This window comes from Aethalodelphis obliquidens, unplaced genomic scaffold (assembly GCF_003676395.1).
Source record: "Aethalodelphis obliquidens isolate GAN/ISIS:26980383/991018 unplaced genomic scaffold, ASM367639v1 scaffold14, whole genome shotgun sequence".
NCBI lineage: Eukaryota > Metazoa > Chordata > Mammalia > Artiodactyla > Delphinidae > Aethalodelphis > Aethalodelphis obliquidens.
The window spans coordinates 32,500,450-32,524,535 of record NW_020837958.1 but is presented as its reverse complement, the minus strand read 5'-3'; the positions used below and the strand labels follow the sequence as shown (position 1 = coordinate 32,524,535).

At 43.1% G+C, this 24,086-nt stretch overlaps 1 protein-coding gene across 13 annotated transcripts in view; it reads left to right on the top strand.

The window, feature by feature from the left end:
• The window catches only part of TEAD1 (TEA domain transcription factor 1), a 262,078-nt gene that overhangs the window by 166,562 nt on the left and 71,430 nt on the right, over positions 1–24,086 (top strand). For 8 of the 13 annotated variants that reach the window (XM_027115345.1, XM_027115351.1, XM_027115353.1 and 5 more), the window contains 3 exons: positions 20,850–20,914; positions 23,260–23,322; positions 23,412–23,474. In XM_027115345.1, coding sequence (XP_026971146.1) covers positions 20,850–20,914; positions 23,260–23,322; positions 23,412–23,474 — 191 coding nt within the window. The remainder of the gene's footprint in view (positions 1–20,849; positions 20,915–23,259; positions 23,323–23,411; positions 23,475–24,086) is intronic. The other 5 variants (XM_027115355.1, XM_027115354.1, XM_027115347.1 and 2 more) reach the window with 3 other exon arrangements.

Below are 24,086 nucleotides of genomic sequence, written 5' to 3'. Positions count from 1 at the left end.
TGTGGCGAGCGGGGGCTACTCTTTGTTGTGGTGCGCAAGCTTCTTATTGCTGTGGCTTCTCTTGTTGCGGAGCACGGGCTCTAGGCACGCGGGCTTCAGTAGTTGTGGCCTGCAGGCTCAGTAGTTGTGGCGCACAGACTTAACTGCTCCGCGGCATGTGGGATCTTCCCAGACCAGGGCTCTTGTTGCGGAGCACGGGCTCTAGGCACGCTGGCTCAGTAGTTGTGGCTCGCAGGCTCTAGAACTCAGGCTCAGTAGTTGTGATGCATGGGCTTAGTTGCTCCATGGCATGTGCAACCTTCCCGGACCAGGGCTCAAACCCGTGTCCCCTGCATTGACAGGTGGATTCTTAACCACTGCATCACCAGGGAGGTCCTATCATTGACTTTTTTTTAGCACTCTTCTTTTTTCAGCTTCATCTATCCTTGCCTTCCATGATATCACTGGACCGAGTACATGTCTCTTTTCGATTTCTCTGCCTCTTCTGCTGATTCCTTTTCCTCTGTTCTGTCAGTTCTCCACAGTGCCCTGTTTCTTTTACACTTCTTGCCTGGATGTCATTCATTGCTCTCAGGGTTTGGTTACCAGCAGCAGGCTCTAGACTACTGGACCCGTGTCTCCTGCTCAGCCTGATTCTCTTAATCTCCAACCCTGCACATCCACCTACTTGCTGGACGGTTCCACGTGGACATCCTTTTGTGTTCTCAAATGAAAATACCCCAAATGAGACCTATTGGCTCCTTTGCTCCAGTCTTCTGATTTTCCCATATTCTTTGTTTCTAAGTTGTTGCTACTATCTTGGAGCTAAAAATATCAGCTGCCGGGGCTTCCCTGGTGGCGCAGTGGTTGAGAGTCCGCCTGCCGATGCAGGGGACACGGGTTCGTGCCCTGGTCCGGGAAGATCCCACATGCCGCAGAGCGGCTGGGCCCGTGAGCCATGGCCGCTGAGCCTGCGCGTCCGGAGCCTGTGGTCCGCAACGGGAGAGGCCACAACAGTGAGAGGCCCGCGGCCCGCATACATCAGCTGCCATGGAAATCCTTCCTTCCCATCCACACCAGATATGTCAAGAAGACCTGGCAGTTCTTCATTTGATTCCGTCTCCTCTCCTGCTCTCTTCAGGTTTACTCCCCAAATTCAGGCCTTCATCACCTCTCTCACCTGAACTGTTGCCCATCTCCCTGCCTCCAATTAGCCCCGTCAGTCTAGTTTGCGTCCCATAACTAGATTTCTTATCTTCATTCCATGGCTAGATTTCGCTTTTCAAAGCCCAGGTAGGATGTTCGAGCATTCTCTTCCTTGAGCACATCTGATGGCCCTTTGCATTGTCTGCAGGATGCAGTCTAGACTCTTGGCACGGCTGTCTCACTATAGCAAACTTAGCTCATCTTCTGCTGTTCCTCTAGCTACTCACTTCATAAACCAAGCTAAATAAATACTCCCAGTTGCTCATTCACGTTGAAGGGTCTGTAATTAAATTGTACAGAAAGGTCAGTCAAAATTCATATAATGGGGATGGTTGTTTCTGAGTAAGGGTCTTTCTCTCTCCGCTTTTACTTATATTCTTAATCATGACATGTAAGAGCATCTGTTGGCCCTTGATGCCTGGGTCTAGGGTTCAGTGATGTCATTGTGTCTCTCCTTGTGCTCTTCATGTAACTTGGGGATGCTGGCTATGTTAATAGGTACACCAGCTCTCTGCATGTCTCCTTTCAGGGAGAGAACGTTCCCATTCACACCAGAAACTTCATTTTCCTCAGAGGTAGAAAAATGAGACACAGGCTTCATATTAAGGGAATTTATACATACATGACGGCTCCCTGTATGTGATTTCATGACTGGAATGGAATTAGATATGCAGTGGCTTTCAGAGTTCTGGTAGACATTTGGTTGTTCCCCCTGGATAGTAACTTTATGGTTTTTACAAGGGGAATCATACTGGAAATTTACCCTCTTTGTCTTTCAACTGATTTGTCCCCAGGCCAGACCTGTCTGAAAATTGAAATGGTAAACCTTTTCTCTTTTCAGGTTATCGGTCAGAGCTGTCAGGAATTTGTTACTGTCTGCTAAAGCCTTTTAGCATGATAACATGCTAAAGGCAGCACTCGTGTGGGAAGTTACACTATTATATGGATGCAGAGAGGGACTTAAAACTAGATTATTCCTGTGTGAAAGGGGTTGGGGGGCAAGCGAACAGAATTAAAAAGGAAAACCCTTAATAACATAAAACCCCTGTGGATCTGCCTTTTCTTCCTACCTGCATCTCTTGTATGCCACAGGGTAGATTGTAAGCTCTGTGGGTGCAGAAAAGCTGCCTTTTGTCCTCCTTTGATACTCTCAGCTATCTGCACCCAAGTCATGCCCATAAGGTACGGTGGTAGTCAGAAGCCGTTGGCTTTAGAGAGTGTCTCTGTCCTCTTAGCACAGCCCTTGAGGTGGCTGGGACGGATGCTGGTTAAGAAGTGTGTTCCCTCCGTGAGCGCACAGACTGGACTTATTCTCCTTGATCATTTTTCTCCAGGGAGAACTCTGTGCTGAATGCTGGTTTTGCCTTGTTCTTGAAGGGTTGGTTTAGAATTCTCTTGTGCTTTTCCAAGAATCCCTCCATACCTCCACTTCCTCTGCCACTGCTCGCATAGTAGCCCTTCTTGTAGCTTCTTGGATTTACTGGGAAGTATGCCATCTTCCTTTGGTTTGGACCTTGGAGACTCAGCTCTTTCAGTGTTCAGAGGGAAGTGGAAGGTGGAGGATCAAGGACACCAGTGCTTTCTGGTGTTCTCTGACTGCCTGTGTTTGGAAGGAATGTAAAAGCAGTGAGATCTCATCATTATTGTGATATTACAGCATTATAAAGTATTAGACCTTTGGGGAAACTGAGGCGTAAAAAGGTTAATAAGTGTCCCCTAAAGTCAGTGACTAGTTGATGGCAGAGTTCTGAAGTCTGCACCACACTTCTCTGTTCATATGGAAGGTTCTGGAAAGGTCTCCTTTGAAAATGTATCATGACATCATGAAGTATAAGCTTCAAGGTTATGTATGTTAAAGAAATGCAGTCAGTTTTCCTCAGGTGCCCATACTGGTGAGCAAGCTTGATCCTATCCTCAAATGATTTCTACAGAGCAAGGAAAAAACAGTCAGACTAATGTTAATCATGGGAGCCTATTATAATGATATATAACTTGTCGTAACACATTATAATAGTACAGCAAATATACTTAACTCATGGAACATTCTCAGGGGGCTCTTAACTCCCTTTAAAATCATGCTCCAGGCCTCTGTTAGAGCAAGATGGAGCTGCAGAGTTCTGTCTGTGAAGCTGCCACACCACTTTGACCAAGCCAGTGTTATGAGAATCCCTTTTCAAAACCCCTGCACTGTTTTTCCAGGCTTAAAAGTATGTTTGGTTTTGTCAGCACCTGGAAACGGGAAGTTGAGATTTGAGGGGAAACCTTTGGCGTTTATGCACTAAGCTTGCTGGAGAGTTGGAGTCTCTGTTTCCATGGAAACTGCACTGCTGCCTCATTTATTATTGGAGGCTTGGTGAACTTCCAGAGGTACTCCTGCCCTGTCCTGTAAATTCATTCTAGAGAAATGCAGGTTGACTTTTCAAACATGTCTCTGTCATTTCTCAGGCATTGCCCCCTGGATCCTCATGAGCTCCAGAAAATTGCCTGTATGCTGTTTCAGAACCACCAATTTTTCTCTGGCAAGTGCGTGTGAAGGCTGTTTCCTCTCTTTCATGCTTAAATCATGTTTATGCCTGCCTGCCTTGTCCAATAAGTGAATTTTTTATTATTCCGCCTTTAAGAATTATGGATTTAAAATAAGGGAATGGAAAAATTAAGTAATCAAATGCATTGAAAACCTTGATACTAACTTTAAGGGAGTTATACGTCTCTAACTTTTGAACTTCTAAACTTGGTTTTTTATCCAAAATGGATGGTTTGCTTCTTTCCACTCCAGAAAGACACTTTCAGAAAATGGCTCAGACAAATGTTTTTAAAGTAAGTCTTCATTTCACTAAACTAACTCTCCCCTGCCAGGTATATTAACAGTATTGGAAGCTGCCTCTAGAAAAAAAATTTTTTTTCCATCTAATTGTTTATCTGGAGGATGCAAATAGTAGTTTTAAGCCTTTAAATCATCCATCATGCCTGGCAGCCTCTATTATCTCATTGCTGAGCTGGAGCCAAGTGAGAGTCTTTCTCTGTCTTAGGAAGGAGGTGCATAGATCTGGCTCTGCCAAATCTGTGCTCTCAGGGGGTCCGAGCCCTGCTCTAAGGGAAGGCAACTTAGGCAGACCCACAGGTCCCCTAGGATGGAGAAAGATCATGGGTCCCCATTTTCTGATGTCGCGTTAACGTAGAGACTAACTTGCTGTTCAGAGTAGAAGTGATGGGACTTGTTCCCTTGGTCCTTCTAGTGTCTCTGAATTACTGTTAGTTTTTAAATGCATTTTTGTGGCTGTAATAAAACACTGTTTATAGTCAGCTACAAAGTAAGTAATTACAATGCAGCAAACGAAATTCAATATAGCTTTGCCGTGGTTTTTTGAATTTTAATCAAACCAGACTTAGAGTAAATTATAAAATCCCGTTGCTTTTGTTGTGATAAGTGACATTGACAAAATATTAATCTAATGGATTGTTATTCACAGAAGCTAAATGTCTTCTCTAGTCTGCAGGCTTTGGATGTTTGCTTTTTGTTTTAATTTCCAGTGTATGCTTTAAAAAATCCAGAGAAAAGAATAAAGTTTTAAAACCACATGAAATAAAAACTCTATGGAATATTCCATTGTTGATATCTTGCCAGTCACAATTGCACATCTCATTTATGGCACTGAAAACTTTTTTTTTTTTTAAACCAGATGTCTCTGTGGTCACTTTTTTTGGTATCGTTAAAACTGGAGCTGCGATAAAAAACCAACTGTTGACTACGAAGTCTAATATTAAAGGAATAATCAGCCCATGTTCCTATTAGATCATTTCCCTTTTATTCTACTTTGTAAATTACCTTGTGCTGTTGCTTAAAAATGGCATTTTGTTGGTTGTGTATCCCTTTTGTAGCTAAATTATCTGAGTTATTTTCTTTGGAGATTCTTCTAACTTCAATTTATATAATAATCTATAAAGTATATATATATGCATATATATGTATATATTGCGTGGATTAAAAATTCAAAGTTAATTTTTCTTTCTGTCAGTTTATTTGCTTCCTTCCACCATGGCTCAATGCCTTTCTTTGTTTTAACATTTTGATGTTAAAAATGAATGTAAAGAATTTAATTCCCAGGTCTTCACATTAGTCCTGCAAGAGTTTTTTAATCATACGAATTTCAGTCCAAGGGTAAATCTTTACATGTTGTTTGTCTCCTTTTACTCTTCAGAGCTGACCCAGAATCCAAAGGTTGGAGTGAAATTAATTTCTCCCCATAGCTTTTCCTTCAAGGTATTGTAGAAATCCTCCTTTTGAAAAGTGGAGCCAGTTACTCGTGTGTGTGTGTGTGTGTGTGTGTGTGTGTGTGTGTGTGTGTGTGTGAGAGAGAGAGAGAGAGAGAGAGAGAGAGAGAGAGAGAGGAGGGCAGTGGTAAAATCACATTATTTAGTCAGTTTCCAAGTATGATTGTTGCCTGTATTTTTATCCGGGGATTAAATTGTTGCCACCACCATCACCGTCAGCTCGTGGGGGGCAAGGGTAGAGAAGGTGCGAGACAGTTGGTTGTAGACACCCAGACATGACAGCAGAATAATCTCTGCAACAATATGGCAGTGGAGCATTTGCTGACTTCAGAGCGCCAGATCAACCCCAGTATTTTTTCAGGGATGCTAAACCTCTTGTAACTGCTAAATTGGATTTGTCACTGAATGAAGTATCAGCTGCTGTTGAACAAGGCCATAAAAGCCAGCCGGCTGGCCCTTTGTAGGCAGGGCTTACCCAACGATTGATATGTTTTAGCACTTTCGGGATTATTGTGATTAAGAGGAAACCATCCTGAATGAGAGAGAAAAGGGGGTAAGGACGCCCAGCTCACAGCTGTGAGCAGCCTGTGTTTGCTGCTGAGGAAGTCACCATTACGGCTTTCTCCGGGGTCCTACCCTGATTGACGGGTATGAAATCTTTATATGAGGAAGCGGTGTCCTTATTTCCTCCAGTTGCAACTCTCCCTGCAGGGCAGTAGGCACGTGGAATGTTGTGGACTTGAGCATTCCGAATGCTTTTCAAGTGCTCAGGCACGCATGCGTGCACATGCCCACAGTGGCTAAACGCGTTAGTCCACACACACACAAGTTAATTGAGTTAATGTGTGGGGATTTTGGTAGCAACAATAGAGTGTCCTCTTTTATTTCCCAGACTCAAAGCTCTGTAACATGCGTTAAATAGACACCTCCGTGTAGTTTGCGTCTGAGTCGCTTGTGTGTGTGATGGCTGAATGGAGACTCCACAGCCCTTGGGTCTGTAAACTCGGAGCACCTGGCTGAGGGTTTATTAAGTACGAGAACCTTACCGTCTTTTTAGAACAGGCTCGTTTTCAAGAACCACCTGCTCCTGGGAGTGGGCGAGGTTTTGCATGGCTCTTGCACCGGCCCAAGGCAAGCTTTTCCCAAGAGGCAGCTTGTTGAGTAGGCTGGAGTTTGAAGCTGCCCACTACTTGCAGATGCACATGGAATGAGTCGCCTCTCTGGACATCCCAGGAGGCTGTGCCTGGTTCATGCTCAGAGTTTGCTCAGCATACCGCACAGGAAAGAGGCCGGCTTGCCAGGTCCTGCAGAGCGTCTTTCCAAGCCTGTGAAAAGCACGAATCATCCAGCAGCAGAGCATGCTTACAGCTGGCCCTTTGCTAGCTTTGATCTGCGAATCAGGCTGCACCATGAATGCCCTTATTGTCATGTTATGTGTACACAGTGTGTGAATTATTGAAAATAGGGAGGCCTGAGCCTCATCTGGTAGAGATTACAGTGCAGGCATGCTGGGCGAAGGTCTGTAATTGAAAATCCCCAGATGCTGTTTAGTTGGCCTTTGTCACATGACCTGCTGCAGGAAGATTGTCTGAACAAAATGTTGCCTGCATGAAGAGTGGAGCCCGCCCTCCCCCTCGTCCAGAGCCTCCCCAGGCTCAGTCTGTACACAGCTTAAACACCTGCCCAAAGGATTTTTAAAGGCTTAAAATAGATTCGCTCATAGCATTTAAATAGAGGGCATCTTGCTTGTTGGTTTAAACTGCTTAAGCGGTTGTTGACTTGTGGAACCTTCTATCCACCAAGGGTTTGCTGAATAATTTCACTCTGAGATATCTTTGCAAAGCAGCCTTCAGGGCTGGAGTCAAGAGTAGTTTGGGCTCTGCCTTTTCTTACAAAATCAAACTTGTGTGTGGTGAACGAACTTGCAGATGAAGCCACGTCGACTGTCCGTATTCCCTGTCTTTAAAAAATATCATGGCTACCCAGGATACAGCCCGGAGTGAGCTGGTTTGTTTCCATTTTATCCAGTTTTTTCTAACTTATTCTAGCCGTTTCTTAGAAAATTTGTTTTTCTCAGTTAAATACTGAGTGTTCTCCTCTGTGAGGGTGGTGAACTGAGGCAGGATGATAAATCTTAAAGATCACAAGAATTAAAAACAGAGTGGCTTTAGCAAGCTAATTTTGAAGAGGGAAAGGCTCTAAGTTTTCCGGGTCCTGTCCACTAGGGAATGGAGCAGTCACTCAGTGTCCTTTTTTGCCCCCTGTATCTCAGTTATGATCACGTGTGCCTTGTCCGTTTCTTGGAGCTTGTGAGGAGGAGAGGTGTCTTGGGGTGCATGGGTATCTCAGCAGCTCACAAGCGTTCCGCTGGGCTGTGAGTTCCTCGAACTCTTGTGTTCTTCTTTATAGCCCAGTCCTGCCAGCACAGTGCTTTTTCTGTCCTTCCTGTTCCTTTTCCCTCCCTGTCTTCCTGCCTCTTCAAAGAAAACATTGTCACCACCTCCTGTGTGCCATGATGTCACCTCTTCAAATATTTTTTTCTTCCAAGAAGTGGCTAGAATCAGCAGCAGTGCTATCATTAAGTAGCAAGCTCTGAGTACAATGCCAGGAGTTAGAGGCCGGGGATACTGTGGGAAACAGGACGTGGGCCTTGCTTTAAAGAAGCTCCTAATTTGTCAAAAAAAAAAAAAGGAGCAAAAACTTGCACAGGAAGAGTGCATGGCAAGCACTATGCTAGTTTGCATGGAGGTTGCTGAGCTGAAGAGGCAGAACAAACTGTCAGGGAGCTGGGGGAGTGCCTTTGAAACCGGGTCTTGACAACTCAGAAGTAAGTGTTCAGCAGATTTGGACAGGACCGAGGGGCGAGGGCAGGTCATCTACACAAAGGGAATAGCACCCAACGGACACAATAGCTCTGTAGAGCGAGGCAGGAGAAAGGGCAAAAAGTGGGCTTGTATGTGTAACAGTTATGTTTTTTACAGAGAATATATTGCATATTACCTGAGTAATTAGAAATTTAAAAGGGGAATAAAAATGGGTTAATTCTCCTGAATGTAAAACTCAACCAAAAGAGCTAATAATCTCTTTGTTTTGCTTGATCACTAGCTAAAATGAAAGCCCATTTCATAGGCCACTGCTTTCTCGTTGATGATATTGTTGCCTTTGGATACTCCTGATTTTGAGAGCAGTCTAATGCGTCCAGTGCAGTTGGGTAAATGACAGAGAACGTGGCAACCACAGGAGGAAACATTTCTGGACTTTTCTCAAACTGTTCTTCAGTATGTTTCCTCTCCTCCTAAATATTCTGCCTTTTATTACAGACGTGTGGCTTCTTGCCTCAATTCTCCTAAAATCTAAACTCCTTGGGGCCAGAGAACATGTTATTATTCCAGTGTGTATCTCCTCCAGTGCCTAGTGCAATGCCTTTTACATAGAAGATACTTAACAGATATTACTGAACAGGGGACGGGGACTGCATTGTGGCCAGATTATGATGGCCTTGAAGGCATGAAGAGGTGAGGTTTTATCTTGTATTATAGGTGGTGAATGGACTTTTAAAATGGTATATTACAGTTCCATCCACTTTGTGGTTGGGTTGGGCCCCCTTTAAGATTTTGTTTTGGTTAAGCACTTAGTAATGATCTTGTGAGAAGTTAACTTATTATAGAGGCTATTTTCAGAGCAGTTGGTCTGATGTTAAGCATAATGAGCTTGGAAGACAAAGCTGGGTTCAAATCCCAATTCCACCACTTAACTGGTTTGGGAACTTGGGCAAGTTTCTTCTTTGAACCTCAGGTTCAGCATTTATAAAATGGGAATAAGGTGGGAATGAAGGTTAAATGTATTCATGTATAAGCACAGTGCTTTGAATAGTGCCGACACAGTAGGTGTTCACACAGTAGGTATTGTCTAGCTTTCTTTTATCTCACTGCGTCCCTACCTGTCATCCAATATTATTTCATTTAGCTTAACCCCCCAGGTTTCAGTCTCTTGGGTTTGAGTGCATTTTTTAAAACGTTGTTCTTTATGTTATGGTTTCCATATTATTTTTAAAGGAATTACTAAGTGCCTAGACATTTAGAATTCTTTTTATCGAATACTATGTTTTCTGAGCAGCAAGTAATCCTATGTGAGTGTCATTTGGATTTTAATGCTTGCATAACTCACCTTTGTATAGCTACTGCTATATAACTTCAGAAGTTGATGCTTAATTCTTCTAATGATAGTTGTGTTTTTACACTGACAACTAAATTCTGGAAATCCAGTGGGAGACATGCTGTTTATTTTCTTTTTTCCTTTAGAATAATTTTTATTAAATCATAAACGTGCAACAGCTTCTTAACTCTACACACCCACAAAAATTTTTTTAAAGGAATAACATTATGTCTTATTCCACCATGATTCTGGCTAATAGCCTCCATAACCAGGGCTACCTAGAAAATTGCCACCTCTAGGTCCTCCTCCATAGCCATGATAGCTACCCCTGAATCCAGGACCACTTCCATATCCATCAGATCCTCTCTAAAGCTCCTTCCTGGTCCTGCTCCAAAATTTCCACCACTACCATGAGAATATACAAAACCACAGTGGCCTCCTCTTCCACTTCTAGAACGTTGGACTTCTTGCATTTTAGGTTGAGACAGGGCCTTTCTTACTTCTGCATGATGACCATTGATGACATGGTTGGGACATTTAATGCAATGCCTGCAGTCTATTCATAGAGGTAATTTTACAATCTGCCACAAATTATAATTTTGGCCTCATTTAGCCCTTAGCAAAAACCTAATTCTTGCTATTTTATTCAAGGAAGAATCTATTCTAAATTAAAAGATTATTGTAGCAACTACGTAACTTGCATGATGCCCTCTTAATATTCAGATATCACAATAAAGGGCTCTTTTTACTTAGAAACAGGTTTTATGGCCATATCATTTGGATGATTTAGGGTAATGAATGCAAAGATTTTGAGGACATTTTCAGTGTAGCATGGAAAAGGTGTTCCATTTCTACAGCGTTAAAAGTAGAAACATTGTAGGTTTATACTAGATGCCATGTGGTATGGTATCCTGGACAGAAACCATGTATGTCAGTTCAAGTAATGAAAAAGAGGTCCAGAGAAGTGAAGCAAGTTTCCCATGTTCACACAGCTAATAAGTACATGTTCAAATTTCCCAGAGAAGATCTAGGCAATGATACATCTGAATCCAAAAAAAAAAAAGTTAGCAGCAATGCCACTATTAAAGAATCTCCATTAAAGACCAGCAGTTTTTAGCACTTCAGATGTGTGGATTTCACACTTCTCTAAGGCCAAATAATTAATAAATAAACAGAGTGTTCTTACCAAAGTTTTTCATTAACAGGACTCTCCTGGGTTAATGTTGGATTACCTTTTTTTTGGACCAGGTCCATATTACTGTGGCATGTGGAGGTCATCAGGGGGAGAGAGGGGTGAGGAGGAAAAGAGCATGTGTTGGTCACACTTGAGCCAAGCTAAGAGCTCAGGACGAGAGTCTGGAGAATTGTGCCGCCTCTCACTAAAATAGTTGTAACTGTAAAAGGGCCTACAGATTTCAGATGGTATTGACAATGCTGTTATCCAATTTAGGTACTCTTTTTTTAGATCTTTTTTTTTTTTCTGATTTTCTTCATATGGAAGAGGAGAGCTCATTCATTCTTTTTTTTTTTTTTTTTCCTTTAATTGAAAACATTTACTGAGCACCTACTTAATAGGCGCTAGATCTGGAGTCAGAACCAGATGGGTTCTTTCCATAGAGCAGTCACTATTCTAAAAGGGGACTGGATAGTCCTGTAGTTTAAGTAATGGCAGTGTAGCAGCAGCCGGGCTATCTGCTCAGTACATGAGCTTATGAAGGAGAAACGACTAACTCAGTTTGGAAAGCTCCCAGATGTCAAGGAGGAAATGCTTCAGTTGGTGCTTACAGGGATAAATAGGAGTTTTGCTGGCAAAGGAGAAGAAGAAGAACATTTAAGGACAGATGGTTACACAAAGGCATAGAGGTGTGGAAAAGCATAGTGATGGCTAGGGGAACTCTATGAAGCTACTATAGCAGTACAGGAATGGGCTGTTAGCCTTAGGTAACAAGCTAAGGAGTGTGTGTCTTTCTTATAATGGATGGGGACCTGTTGATGTAGGAAAGCAACGTAATCAGATGTGGGCGTGAAAGAGAAGGTGAATGCCCACAAGATGAGTGTCAGGAACTGTCAGGACTGAACACTGTCCTGAGAGCCTCTGGGTAGGGGGTCTACTTAGGTTGCCACTGGGGTCAACAAGGTTAGAGTCTGTTAACATCCTGTACACACCTTAAGTGTGTGGGACACAAAAATGCTGAAGATATAGAACCTACCTTTCAGAAGCTTATGGTCTTTTACACAAGGAACTCTTACTAGAGCCAGAATGTGGGCAGTGCCCTGACCCATGAAGTAAAGTACTTTGGGCCCAGGGCAGCATGGGGAATCTGTGCTACTTCCCAGTCAGAGTCAAGCCATCTCCCTTCACCCCACTTGTATATACAAGGCAGTTTTCTTTTTTTTTAATATATAAATTTATTTATGTATTTACTTTTGGCTGTGTTGGGTCTTTGTTGCTGCGCGCGGGCTTTCTCTAGCTGCGGCGAGCGGGGGCCATTCTTCGTTGCAGTGCGCGGGCTTCTCATTGCGGTGGCTTCTCTTTGTTGTGGAGCACAGGCTCTAGGCGCGCAGGCTTCAGTAGTTCTGGCACGTGGGCTCAGTAGTTGTGGCTCACGGGCTTAGTTGCTCCGCGGCATGTGGGATCTTCCCAGACCAGGGATTGAACCCGTGTCCCCTGCATTGGCAGGCAGATTCTTAATCACTGCGCCACCAGGGAAGTCCCAGGCAGCTTGTTTTTAACTCAGTGTCTTTGGTTTCAGTTTGCTCTGTAGTATTGTGGTCTTTCCCAGCCACTGGTCTGTGAGGTGAGCTCCAGGTACCTGGCTCCCTGGCTCACTCCTCTTCACACACTCCAAGCCTAGTGCATATTTCAGGCCTTTCATGGAGGTTTTGTGAAGGAAAGAGTATCTGAGCTGGACCTGGAAGGCTTTTGATTGGTGGTCTTAAGGTGTATTGTACTTGTGAGCAAAACCTTAGAATGGCAGGATGGTTCAGGGAACTGAAAGCTAGTTGTGCATTTTGATGGCAGTAAAATGGATTAAGGTGATGGTGGTGTGTCATGAAAAAAAGTTAGGGCCAGACGGTGGGACCATACTGAATACTATACTAAAGGAGTTTGACCTTTACACTATAGGCAGAAGGTCTTGAAGCAGTAGAGTGGCTGAACCACAGGTGTGTTTCAAGTAGCTGTATATAGGATGGATTAGAAAGAACAACTAGAGGCATAACGTAATTAAGGCTAGGTAGAGGATTAAAAAGGTGATTGTAGGGCTTCCCTGGTAGTGCAGTGGTTAAGAATCTGCCTGCCAATGCAGGGGACACGGGTTCGAGCCCTGCTCTGGGAAGATCCCACATGCCTGCAGAGCAACTAAGCCCGTGCGCCACAACTACTGAGCCTCCGCTCTAGAACCCACGAGCCACAACTACTGAAGCCTGTGCACCTAGAGCCTGTGATCTGCAACAAGAGAAGCCACCGCAATAAGAAGCCCACGCACTGCAACGAAGAGTAGCCCCCGCTCACCACAACTAGAGAAAGCCTGCACGCAGCAACAAAGACCCAACCCAGCCAAAAATAAAATAAATAAAGTAAATAATTTTTTTTTAAAAAAGGTGATTGTGTAGCATCTCTTTATTGCTTCGTAAAGAATGAGCCATTAGAAAAATTTTCTTCATTTATATTTTCCTTCTGGAAATAAACACAACAAAAAGAATTCAACATGGAGGGATTGTTTGTATTCAGTCCATAACATAAGACATTTTTACTTGCTCCTCTCTCTTCGACCCTTGTAGTCTTATGCAAATGTGTAGTTTGTTAGCTAAGATGAAGTGTTTTATGGAGCCATCACTTGATAATGTTATCAGCTGCCGTTGACTGATGGGAACTCGGAGAAGGTGGGACCTGGGTTATTGCCAGGCGTTTTGAAGGGATTCAAGGAATACGTTCTGACCAACCAGGGTTAACACAGCCTTTGTCTGTGTATTCTTCCTTCTAAAGCTGTTCCTTGTAAGCCTCTGGGTGAGTGTAGACAGAGGATATTTCTTTTAGAGACTTGCCAGTGTTCACCTCCTGAAGGCCACCAGTTCATTTTGTAAGACTTTAGATGGGGAACATGCAGTACCAGCCCCTGGCAATGCAGAATGGGCTGCCTGGCCCATTCTGGTGATTTTCCATGTTGGTTGGTGCTGATTTTTGGTCAATGATTTATACTGGGGATTAACTGAGACACTGGTGTCCAAACTTCCTCATTGGCAACAACACTCTGTGACCATTTCAAAAGCTCTTTCGTGCGCCTTCCTTTACCCCCAATCTAAGCCTTGTACCCCTCCCCCAGTCTGGTTCTCCATCCCTCTCATTCAGTTATTCGTTCCATCAGTGTATACTTTCTGAGGACCTGCTGTATTCTTGGCACCGGGGGCACAGCGATCAGCGAAAACACAAGGTCTCTGCTCCTCTGGAAATTCCTGTCTTTAGTGGGGGAGGCAGGTGTTCATCATGCAGTCATTGAGATAAATGGAACTTGTCAGCTCTGATGCGTGCCATGATTGAGAGGCGTGGAGAGGGGTAGGGTGACTTGAGTCCATTTTCACGGGTGAGAGTCCTTCACAGATGTAAGCTCCCTGAAGGCAGAGATGGCATCTCTTTACCCCCAGAATCCTAGCATGTTGCTTGTGCCCTGTAGGTACGGTGGGTGACTGGCCAGCTTTGGTAGACCTCCTTTCTTTCCCAGTGTTGCTGGGGTGATGAAGCAGTGTGTGAGAAATGGCTAATTATTAACTCCTCACAGGTCAGTGAATGGTCTCTACTGCCTCCTCTGGCAGTGTCCATAGATACAGACGCCCCAGGTCTTCAGCAGGACAGGTTCATCCAACATCCCCGTTCTGTAGACCTCTCCCTAGCAGCTGACAATTGGTTCCTGCAGTGTACCCTACACCTGTGCTTTTTGTTTGTTGGCTTTCATATTCTAAGATACTTTTTCCTTTACACGAACCTCAGGTCATACAGAGAGGTCCAGAGCTAGAAAGTATTTTAACACCATCTCGTAGAATCTTACCAAAGAAAAGTCCGTTGTAAATCGCTCTCTCATTGGGCATTGCTGCTGGTGTTGGAGGACAGAATAATGCCTTGTGGTGTTGTCACCTCGTAGAAGACATCTTTCTTTGCTTCTTCTCACTGGGTCATCTTTTTCCAGTTTATGCTGATGATTCAGTGTCAAACTGGCTTGTAGGGACATAGGAGCCTCTTTTCTGCTCGTGATGACAATTCATTCCATAAACATTGAGCTGATTGGGAAGGGGAGGCAGAGAAAAGATGAATGTTATTGGCTCTTTTTTTTTGTTTTTGACCTCAAGGCGTGGCTTGTGGGATCTTAGTTCCCCGACCAGGGACTGAACCCCGGGCCCTTGGCAGTGAAAACCCAGAGTCCTAACCACTGGACCACCAGGGAGTTCTCTCATTGGTTGTTGTTCTTAAAGACTTTATGCTCTGTTTGGAGCCATGACGTGTGCTGAAACGATCAAATACAAGGCAGAAAATATACGAGCCAGCAGTAAAGAGGCCAAGGTCAAGGGCTGTGGATGTTTAGGGAGAGGGGACCTGACCTCTCCCAGCTGGAAAGCTCATGAAGGACAAGGCATTTGAGAGGTGGGCAGAATCCAGACATGCAGCACTGGGCAAGGAGATGCAGGCCATGAAAGCAATTGTGTGTTCAGGTACAGAACTCAGGCAGCTCAGGGTGTTAACAAGGAACAGCCTAATAGTGCCCTTGGGCCAAGTTAAGGCTTGTGAGGGGGTGTGGAAGACCATATGGCTACAACCATAGCATCAGTGCCTGTTTCATACAGCTTTGGTCTAGCAGTCAGAAGAAGCTTGAATTTTCCATCTGATTCTTGTTCTTTTAACATGGGAAAAACCTGTGGGGGAATCCTCCCATGTCCGTCCCAGCAAAGAGAGAGCTAACAGAGGTTTCCTTAGAGTACACTAAAGCCCCTTCCCCAGGCCGGAGTATGTGTTAGCCTTCAGACCGGCTGCAGCCAGGGAAGAGGTTCCATTCATTACTTCTTCCTTTGTGGCTCCCTGACTCCATTCAATTACAAAGTGGCTCTTACACTGTTAAAGCCGAGTGTCTCTGGGCTACAATTTGTAGCCACAGACCCTGCATTTGCTGTGCCTCAAACATGACCCTGAGGCCACATCCCATTACACACAAGCCCACAACAACGTTAACCAGTCTTCTCTCTGGGTAAGGCAAGCACAGCGCAAACTCCCTTTCTGTTGGAATCTCTCTCTCTCTCTCTATTGCCCCTTTAGCGGAAATTTCACAGCAATCTGGGAGGCTGGAAAAGCCAATGATGGGCTCACTTTCAACTGTGTTATGTCACTTAGGAGAAAGGAAAAAGAAAATAAAAACTGGATCGTAGCACTTAGTGAGGATCACAGTATAAAAGCGACAGGTCAGGCTGTTTGCCTTTGCTGCTGCCTCTTGCCTGTGGGAAAAGCAAAGGCAACTGCAGCTGCTGCATCTCAGATTTAAAGAAGTGATAGGGTGTGCATTAAAGGACATTCTGTGCTGCAGAGAAGCTGTAGTATAATGACACTTAGTGGTGAAGTGTGACATTGCCACTCAGCTCTATAAGCTATTACAGGTATTTATAGAGAAGAATGAAGGAGATGATTCATGGATGCTGTGAATGTAGAACCTGGAGATTCCTGGGCTCAGAAAGAGAAAGTGTGCAGTGGTCAAGGGAGCTTGAGGGTCAGCATGCCTGGTTTTTAGGAGCCCCAGTTTCCTCTGTATATATATTTTAAAATGCTGCTTCCTCTGTCTAAAAGGGTCTTCAGCATACCCCCTCCATTCTGCCTATCAAAATCAGTCTTATCACTGTAGTTAATGATATGCACACTGAAGGATGCAGGGATGTTATCATGCCTGCCACTTATTTTGAAATGCAACAAAAACAAAATAAGATGGCTCGGTGGACGGGTAGAAGAGTGGATAGATGGAGTGACATGTGATAAAGCGAATAAAGAAAAAGTGAAGGTAGGATCTGGGTGGTGGGTATATCGTGTATATAGCGTTCACTTTGTATGTTGGAAATTTTTTATAATGTTGGAGAAAATGTAATCTATCTTTAAAGGCTAGCTTATATTCCAGTACTTTGGGGAAGGCTTTCTAGATTTCTGGAATTATTTGTGGCTGATTACCCACATATGTTACTAGAACCTCTTTCAGTTGCTGTCTGACACATAGAGCTGATTTCCTCTATCTTAGCCCTTGTTTTGGACAGTGAACTCCTTGTGAGCAGCAGGCTAGGCTGTCTTTATATCCCTGATACACCACACAGGCATCATGTAAGGCACAGGGAGAGAGGGTACTCACATAACTGTAGGAATAGTTTAGGAATGTCATGATTAAAGTTAACTTAGTTGAAAGTAACTTTTGTAATGTAAGGTTTACTGGATCAAGCACCACTATATGTGTACATGTGTATTTTTTTTTGGAAGCAAGAGTTAGAGAAATGAGGGTTAACATTTCTAATAACCAGCATTCTTCATGGCTGTGAAACAGAACTGTGTTGTATGCACCAGAGCCCCACTGCCAGTTACATCAGTGATGTTTGGTGTCCCTGAGTTCCCTGTCCTTGATTGGAGAATTCTGTACCTTAGTACCATGATTCAAATCCAAGGCTTTGAACTGTATGAATCCAACCTGTTTGGAGGGCCATGCTATAGAAATATAAATAGGGCTCAGAAAGTCCTATCAGGGTTGCTAATAAGAATTCATTCAGAACCTAGTAAAATAAGTACCACCCCAAGCACCCAAAAAGATATTCCAAAATCATTTGGAATGACATACTTGTTTCCTTAAAGGGTGAGCATATTATAATTCTGGGAAGATTTAGAATTGAATGTAGAAGTTTTTAATATAATCAGAGCCATAGTGTTAATACTTTTTATTTAAAGGATTTGTGCATGTGAGTACTTCAGTATGCATGTTTAAAATAATTTGGCGCACATAACAGGTTAGCCTGTATTTCCAATTTAAAATATGCAATAAAGTAACAGACTTGATTTTAGGGAGGGTTGAAGTCTTAACTAGATTTCTAAGCAATATTGGGGCACTTAAGAGAATTTATTAGGTTTCTAAGAGTTGTTTAAGGGGAGATTTTGTAAGTTAAATCAAACAATTCTAATATTTAAAAGAATTAAATAAATTATAGATTATAAATAACATAGTTTAAATGTTTGAAGGAGTTTAACTAGGTTTGTAAAATGGACCAAACATGAATCCGATGGCCCTTTGAAAGTGATTATAAAAATTACAGGATCTGTAAGTTGAACTGAAAACTTAAAAGATGAGCTAGGGCATTTAAGGTTTTTTAAAAAATAACTAAACAAATGAAATAAACATTTCTAAAGCCAGGTAAACCTGACTAATGTTTTCTGTGCACAAAACCACCCTTATCGTCATTAAAAAAATTCACAAAAAATGAAGTGATTAACCGTCTGCTTTGAGTTCACGGTAGATGCTTAGTGTTAGTGGAATTTGAATTTATAATTTGAATCAGCAATATTCCTTATGGCAGGGCAAGAAGGAACACATAGCAGCTTCAAGTTAATTACTGTTCGTGGCTTGAAACATGGTATGAAAGAAAGAACACAGGCTTTTAAAAGAAAGGTAATCTTGCTCATGTAAAGAACCAGGGACGTGAGAGTCATGACCAGCTTTCCATGAAATGATGTAGCATAGCGCTCAGCACATAGTAGATGCTCATTGAGGTCTTCTTGTAGAAGTAGTGGTCTTTAGAAGCATTTTAATCAAATTATGAGTTGACATTGTTTATGGCACTGCATAAACCACAGGGTGCACAGTCAAACGTGGCTGTCCTAGGTACTGATCTCATTCATTCAACCAAATGCCATAAGAAATTAAAAACTGGTGATATAGGTTGTATGCCACTTGTATCAAGCTATTCTGTCTGCTTTCCTAGAAAATAAGCAAATGGGGGGGGGGCAGGAGACGTTTTTCCCATCTGGACAAGGTTCAGATGAAATTGCATGTAATTCAGAGCCCTAGATTTATTTCGTCCTGGCCACTCAGCTCTGAACAGGGTGCACAGTGAGGCCCTGAGCTGGAGGATGCTTGGCTCCGCTGCAGACATTGTCATTTAGGTCTGGCTTCTGGTAATTAGGCACTCCTAGCTGGGCTCTGCTGTCAGCCAGCCTTTGAAACAAATTGCAAAATCTGTACAACCATCTGAGAGATGGAGAAGTAGACCCGATGACACTACAGGGGATATTGGTAGTTCTCAAAAGTTGAAAGAGAATGCTTTGAGAAGCAGTCCTCAAAACTGAATTTAGAGGTCCTTTTCCTATGGTTAAAGGGTAAGTTCAGTCACAGAATCAGGATCTGAGATTCAAAGACTGGAATGACAGGCTTAATCTAATAAGATGAAGTACGATAGAAATACACACAGCATTTTGTATTTGGATCTGAAAATCCCAACTACGCATGAAAAGACTGGGAACAGGGGTAGGGATATATCTGAGAATTAGGCCATATGAAAAAGGCCTAAGAGTTCAAATTGACATCAGTTGACGGTTTATTGTGATTCCCCCCAAATCTAGTGCAGTGTTAGGCTGCATTAACAGAGGTGGAGTATTTAGGACCAGGGAGGTGACTACAGTTCTGGGCTCCAGGCTATGAAAGGAAACTAGACAAAGGATGGTCACAGGATGGATATGGGAGTGTTCCAAAGCTTATCACAGATAACAAAGGAACAGGAAAGGTTTAGCCTGGATACAACCGCAGGAGGACCTGAAAGCTGTCAGTAATATCTGAAAGGCAGTCATGTGCATTAAGAACTAGCCTTGTTCTTATTAAGGGGAACAAAAAGAATCTGGGGATGAAAGTTACAGGAAGCCTCAAATAAGAAGGGTCTTTTAATTCTTCAGTATATTTTAAGATAGCATGGGCTACTTCCTTAATTCTAGAAGTGCTGGCTTACATAAGGACTTAGACTTTTAGGGGTAGGAAAGGATGACTCAGAAGTACTTCCCAGTCCCAAGATTCCACGATTCCCTTGCCTTCCAGTGACGACCATATCCTGCACGGTCCTAACACAGGCAGGTGGAGAACAGAGCCATAATTACAGGAATGTTCTAGGCAGCGATGGGAGAGGTTTTAGAATTCTCAGGCAAGATTCCCATAAAGACACTGTCACCAGGGCCGCCAGTTCTTTACTCTGCTGGGGAGGTCTGGGGCTTGTGGTACTCTCTGTCACCAGAGGCTGTGTTAGTTCCTCATTTCTTCTTTCTGTGTGCCCAGCAGTGTGCTGCGTGCTGGGGAGACCTTGGGGAAGAAGACAAAATCTCTTGCTGTCTTCAGCTATGCAGTATGTGTGGGGAGTAAGACAGCAAACACAAATTAGACCACTAGATAATACCGTGATGATTATAGTGGCAGTTTGGACCCACGTGTCCCGTATGAGTGCATTTATATTTCATATAGTATTAGTAATACATTTCCCCACTTGGCTTTGGGGGTGTAGTTTTCCATTATATTATAGTTCAGGTCGTCTCTTTGAGATTTCTCAGTCTCTTGGAGTAGGGACCAGAGGTATTTGTTTATACTTTAAGGCGTTTTCTTTCCCCCAGAGGTAATAAAGCTTGGAAAAGGTTGAGTCTTTTTTTTTTTTTTGGTGCTGACAGTTTTGTGTATAGTTTGTTACTGGCACAGTGACTACATTTAGGGGGGTGTCTGTCTTCATACTGTAGCTTCTTTTCGTTGTGTTTCCGTGGCCAGAGCAGTTCATCCTCTCGTGGCTCTAATGACTCTAACTGGAGTTAACTCTGAGTAGAAACCTGGGTGAGAAGGAATATGAAAAATAAGACTGGAACAGAACCAGGTCTGTATACTCCCACACTAATCCTTTTATTTGTTTTTCATACAAGTGACCATCCGTTTAGGGACAAGCATGCAAACACAAAGGCACATTTTTAAAAGGCACATTTCTCTCCTCCATTGCTGACTGTAGTTCATAATTAAATTCCCTTCGTCCTAATTTCTCCTAGGAAATATTGTTTGCAAACGATTGTCCTTTTTATTTTTCTAGCATTAATAAACTTACAGTTGCAACAAAAACTCCTGATTCTGAATTCTATTCTTAGCTTTTCAGAGGCTCCCCCCCCTCCCCCGCCCCACCCCAAAGTAACCTACTTTATTGTAAATTCTTCTTTCTTTCAGGTAGGAATGAATTGATAGCCAGATACATCAAACTCAGGACAGGGAAGACGAGGACCAGAAAGCAGGTAAAACAACCGACCTGGAAATTGTGCATGTTAGCGAATGGCCCAAGGAGGCATTTTGGCTGCAGTGGCTGTCTGTGCTTTGGCTCCTAGGAGCCCCCGATTGGAGTTCCCTGTAAGGACGTCAGTGTTGTAGGTGTTTGAAATTGGCTCAGTTTTCACTGTTCATCATTTCAGTGACCTTTTATTATGTGGTCTCTGGAGTTCCTTCTATACACATATGGGAAAGTTTCACCGCTAAGGACAGTGTATGAACTGTTCCTGTACTGTATTGTAAAACTTAAATTTCTTTCCGAAACTGTGCATCTGCAAACATTGCAAAAGCCGCAGGTGCAGGTATACTTTGCAAGTCATGAAATTTTGAGATTTTGCGCATTGTAAAATCCTGGAACAATTACATATTAGTCATCATTTCAATGAAAAAGTAACACCAGCAGCCATGAGTATTGGCTGGATTATAAGGCTGAATGATGTGCGTCCAGGGAACTGTTGCTCCTTAAGCTATGGCTTTTTGTCAGTAGCTGCTGTGACTGAAATGAAGTTACAATACCTTTGTGCAGAGCAGGGTCAGGAATTTTCCTCTGCCCTCTGTCAGCGTTCTGGCGCTCTTCGTTCCTTCTGATGTAAAGCAGCCCAAATCTCTGACCCAGTTCAGAACTGGAACGGATGAGAAATCAGTGTTTAACAAAAAACAGAAAAAGAAAGAAATGGAAGGGGGGAAAACCATCAAACCAACCTCATGGGTGAGTTGTTAACAGAAAAAAATATATATGTATATTTTAATGTTGACCTATGCTGACTGAAATGACATGAATTTTAAAAACTATAATCAAACCAAAAGGCGAGCTCAACTGTGGTCTCGTTAAACCTGAGCAGCAGATTCCAGTCCTCTGCTCAGTGATGAGTTGTTTTCCTGAGTGTTTATGACGGGGAGAGCTTTCCCCAGGAACGCTCCTGTGCCCCAGCCGGGAGCCCACTGCTGAGTCAGCACAGAGGCAGGTGGCCTCCTGCCCGTGCTCAGAGGCAGGGCATTGTCTGTTCGGTGGATATTCCCCCCACTGTGGCCCTCAGCAAGTCAGAGAATCACATCAGAACAAAATTCTGGTGAAAACAAGTGAAAGCAGGAGCAGGATGGAGAGGTGAAGAGGATGGGGGAGAGTTCCTGCTTCTCCGTACTTAAAAAAAAAAAAAAAAAATGCAGAAGCAAATTGAAACTCGAAGACAAAGTTAGAGATAAGAGGTTCATTTGTTATCATAAATCCTGTTTTTAGGGTGGCTAGCGTGTTTGAAATCAAGTAATGGCCTCACAGTTGCTGAACTTCTAAATGAGAGGTTCTAAATTTCTGAAACAGACAAATCTTAATTCCCGGCATACTGAAGGTGCTGGACCTGGGCTGTCTGCTGGTCTGTGAGCTCTGGTCATGTGCCCAAACCCTTCACTGGGGGGACACTTCTAAATTTAACCCAGTCCCGCTGAAAGAGATGCAAATTTGTTTACCCCGTGGAATCATTGTGTTTCAGAAGCCGGGCTTGGCGTGCTTTCCACACCCCGGCATCCCGGGGATGTTTTTAGGCGGCAGTTGGTGATACCTCTCCAATGTGAATTTGTTGTTCAGCAAATCCGTGTGGTTTTTCAACCCAGATTTTTAACAGGATGGCTGGCTGGCTGTATTCACACTTTTCGCTCTGTAATAATATGCAAATCCACTTGGCGCCCAGTCAATACCCAAAAGAGTGGAAGGATTAAAGATATTTATAAGGGGGAAAAAAAAAAAGCTCTGCTAACTGGGTCTTTCCATTTCTCTTTGAGATCTAATTTACATGTCAGTATTATTTTAACATTTGCTACAGAATCCAGAGCTCTTAATGAGATCAGAATACAACCTACAGCTTCAGCTTTTTGATTCTGCGGAATGTGCTAATTTATGGATAGTCTCTTCTAAATTGAGAAAAAGGGATTTTCCCTCCTGATACTGAGAAGCTATAAATATTTTCATGTACCTCTACTCCCACCTTTTTAATTTTATAAAGAAAACAACCCCACTCTCCCCCTCTCATCCCGTGCCCATGATTTCTCCTGGGTGAGAAAACTAAGATTAGTTTCAACTTTCATCCTGACTCCAGTCACTGCAGTGATGACCCAGTCTGAAAAGCTTAGAGCAGCGCTGGGGGCTTGGTGTCTGGCTGGGACTGTGTATTCCTAACTGCAGAGCTTTGTTGAGATGCAAATAACCTTCCCCCCCCCCCACCCCGAAACCCTCCCAAGGAGTAGCGATTTTATATTTGATTTCCTTTTTTTGTTTTGTTTTGTTTTGTTTTGTTTCCCCTCATAAACCCGAACAATGTAGGTGTCTAGTCATATACAGGTCTTAGCAAGAAAGAAAGTTCGAGAAATTCAAGCCGCCATTAAGGTACGTCTGGCTTGCCCAGTTGTAGGGGGCTTTTCATCTCCATGGTTACAGGCTTTTCCTTTGTTTTCCTCCCTTCCCCTACCCTGCAGGTGTCTAGTCACATTCAGGTTCTTGCCAGAAGGAAATCTCGTGATTTTCATTCCAAGCTAAAGGTATGCGCTTTCCTGCTTTTTGGCTTGTGGTTGCTATGCATCTCACTTCCTGTTTTCCATGGTGACTGGTGAATGCCTGGTGCTGGGATTCTGGTAACCTAGTTTCCTTGCATGTGAGAGCTGTTTACATTTCTTTGTGTCTAATCTCTCTGTTTCTGTACTAGCCTCACATTAAGCTCAGAGAGAGAGAGAGAGAGAGTGTGTGTGTGTGTGTGTGTTTGTGTGTGTGTGTGTGTGTGTGTGTGTCCCTAATAACAATGCAAATGCAGCAGAGAGCTGGTCTTGATAACTTTTCAGCACAGAAACATGATTTTTTTTTTTACCCTTCAAATAACCACCAAGCAGCCCTGAGCTAGGAGAGGGAAAAAAAGTCAAAGAGATGCAAAGTTGGTGTAGAAATTATAAATGAATCATTTCCAAGTGGCCATCATGAAATTACTTTGAAAAAAATTTAGAAATTATTTTAATTTGTGTTTTTGATGTATTTTCAGTACTTATGAAAAATACATCTTCTTCATGTAATTTTTCATGAGTTCTTCCAACAGGGAGTATTTTCTGCCAGATTTCTTCCACATTGCTTAATGTTTTTTAAGTGTGTGGCTTTGTTAATTA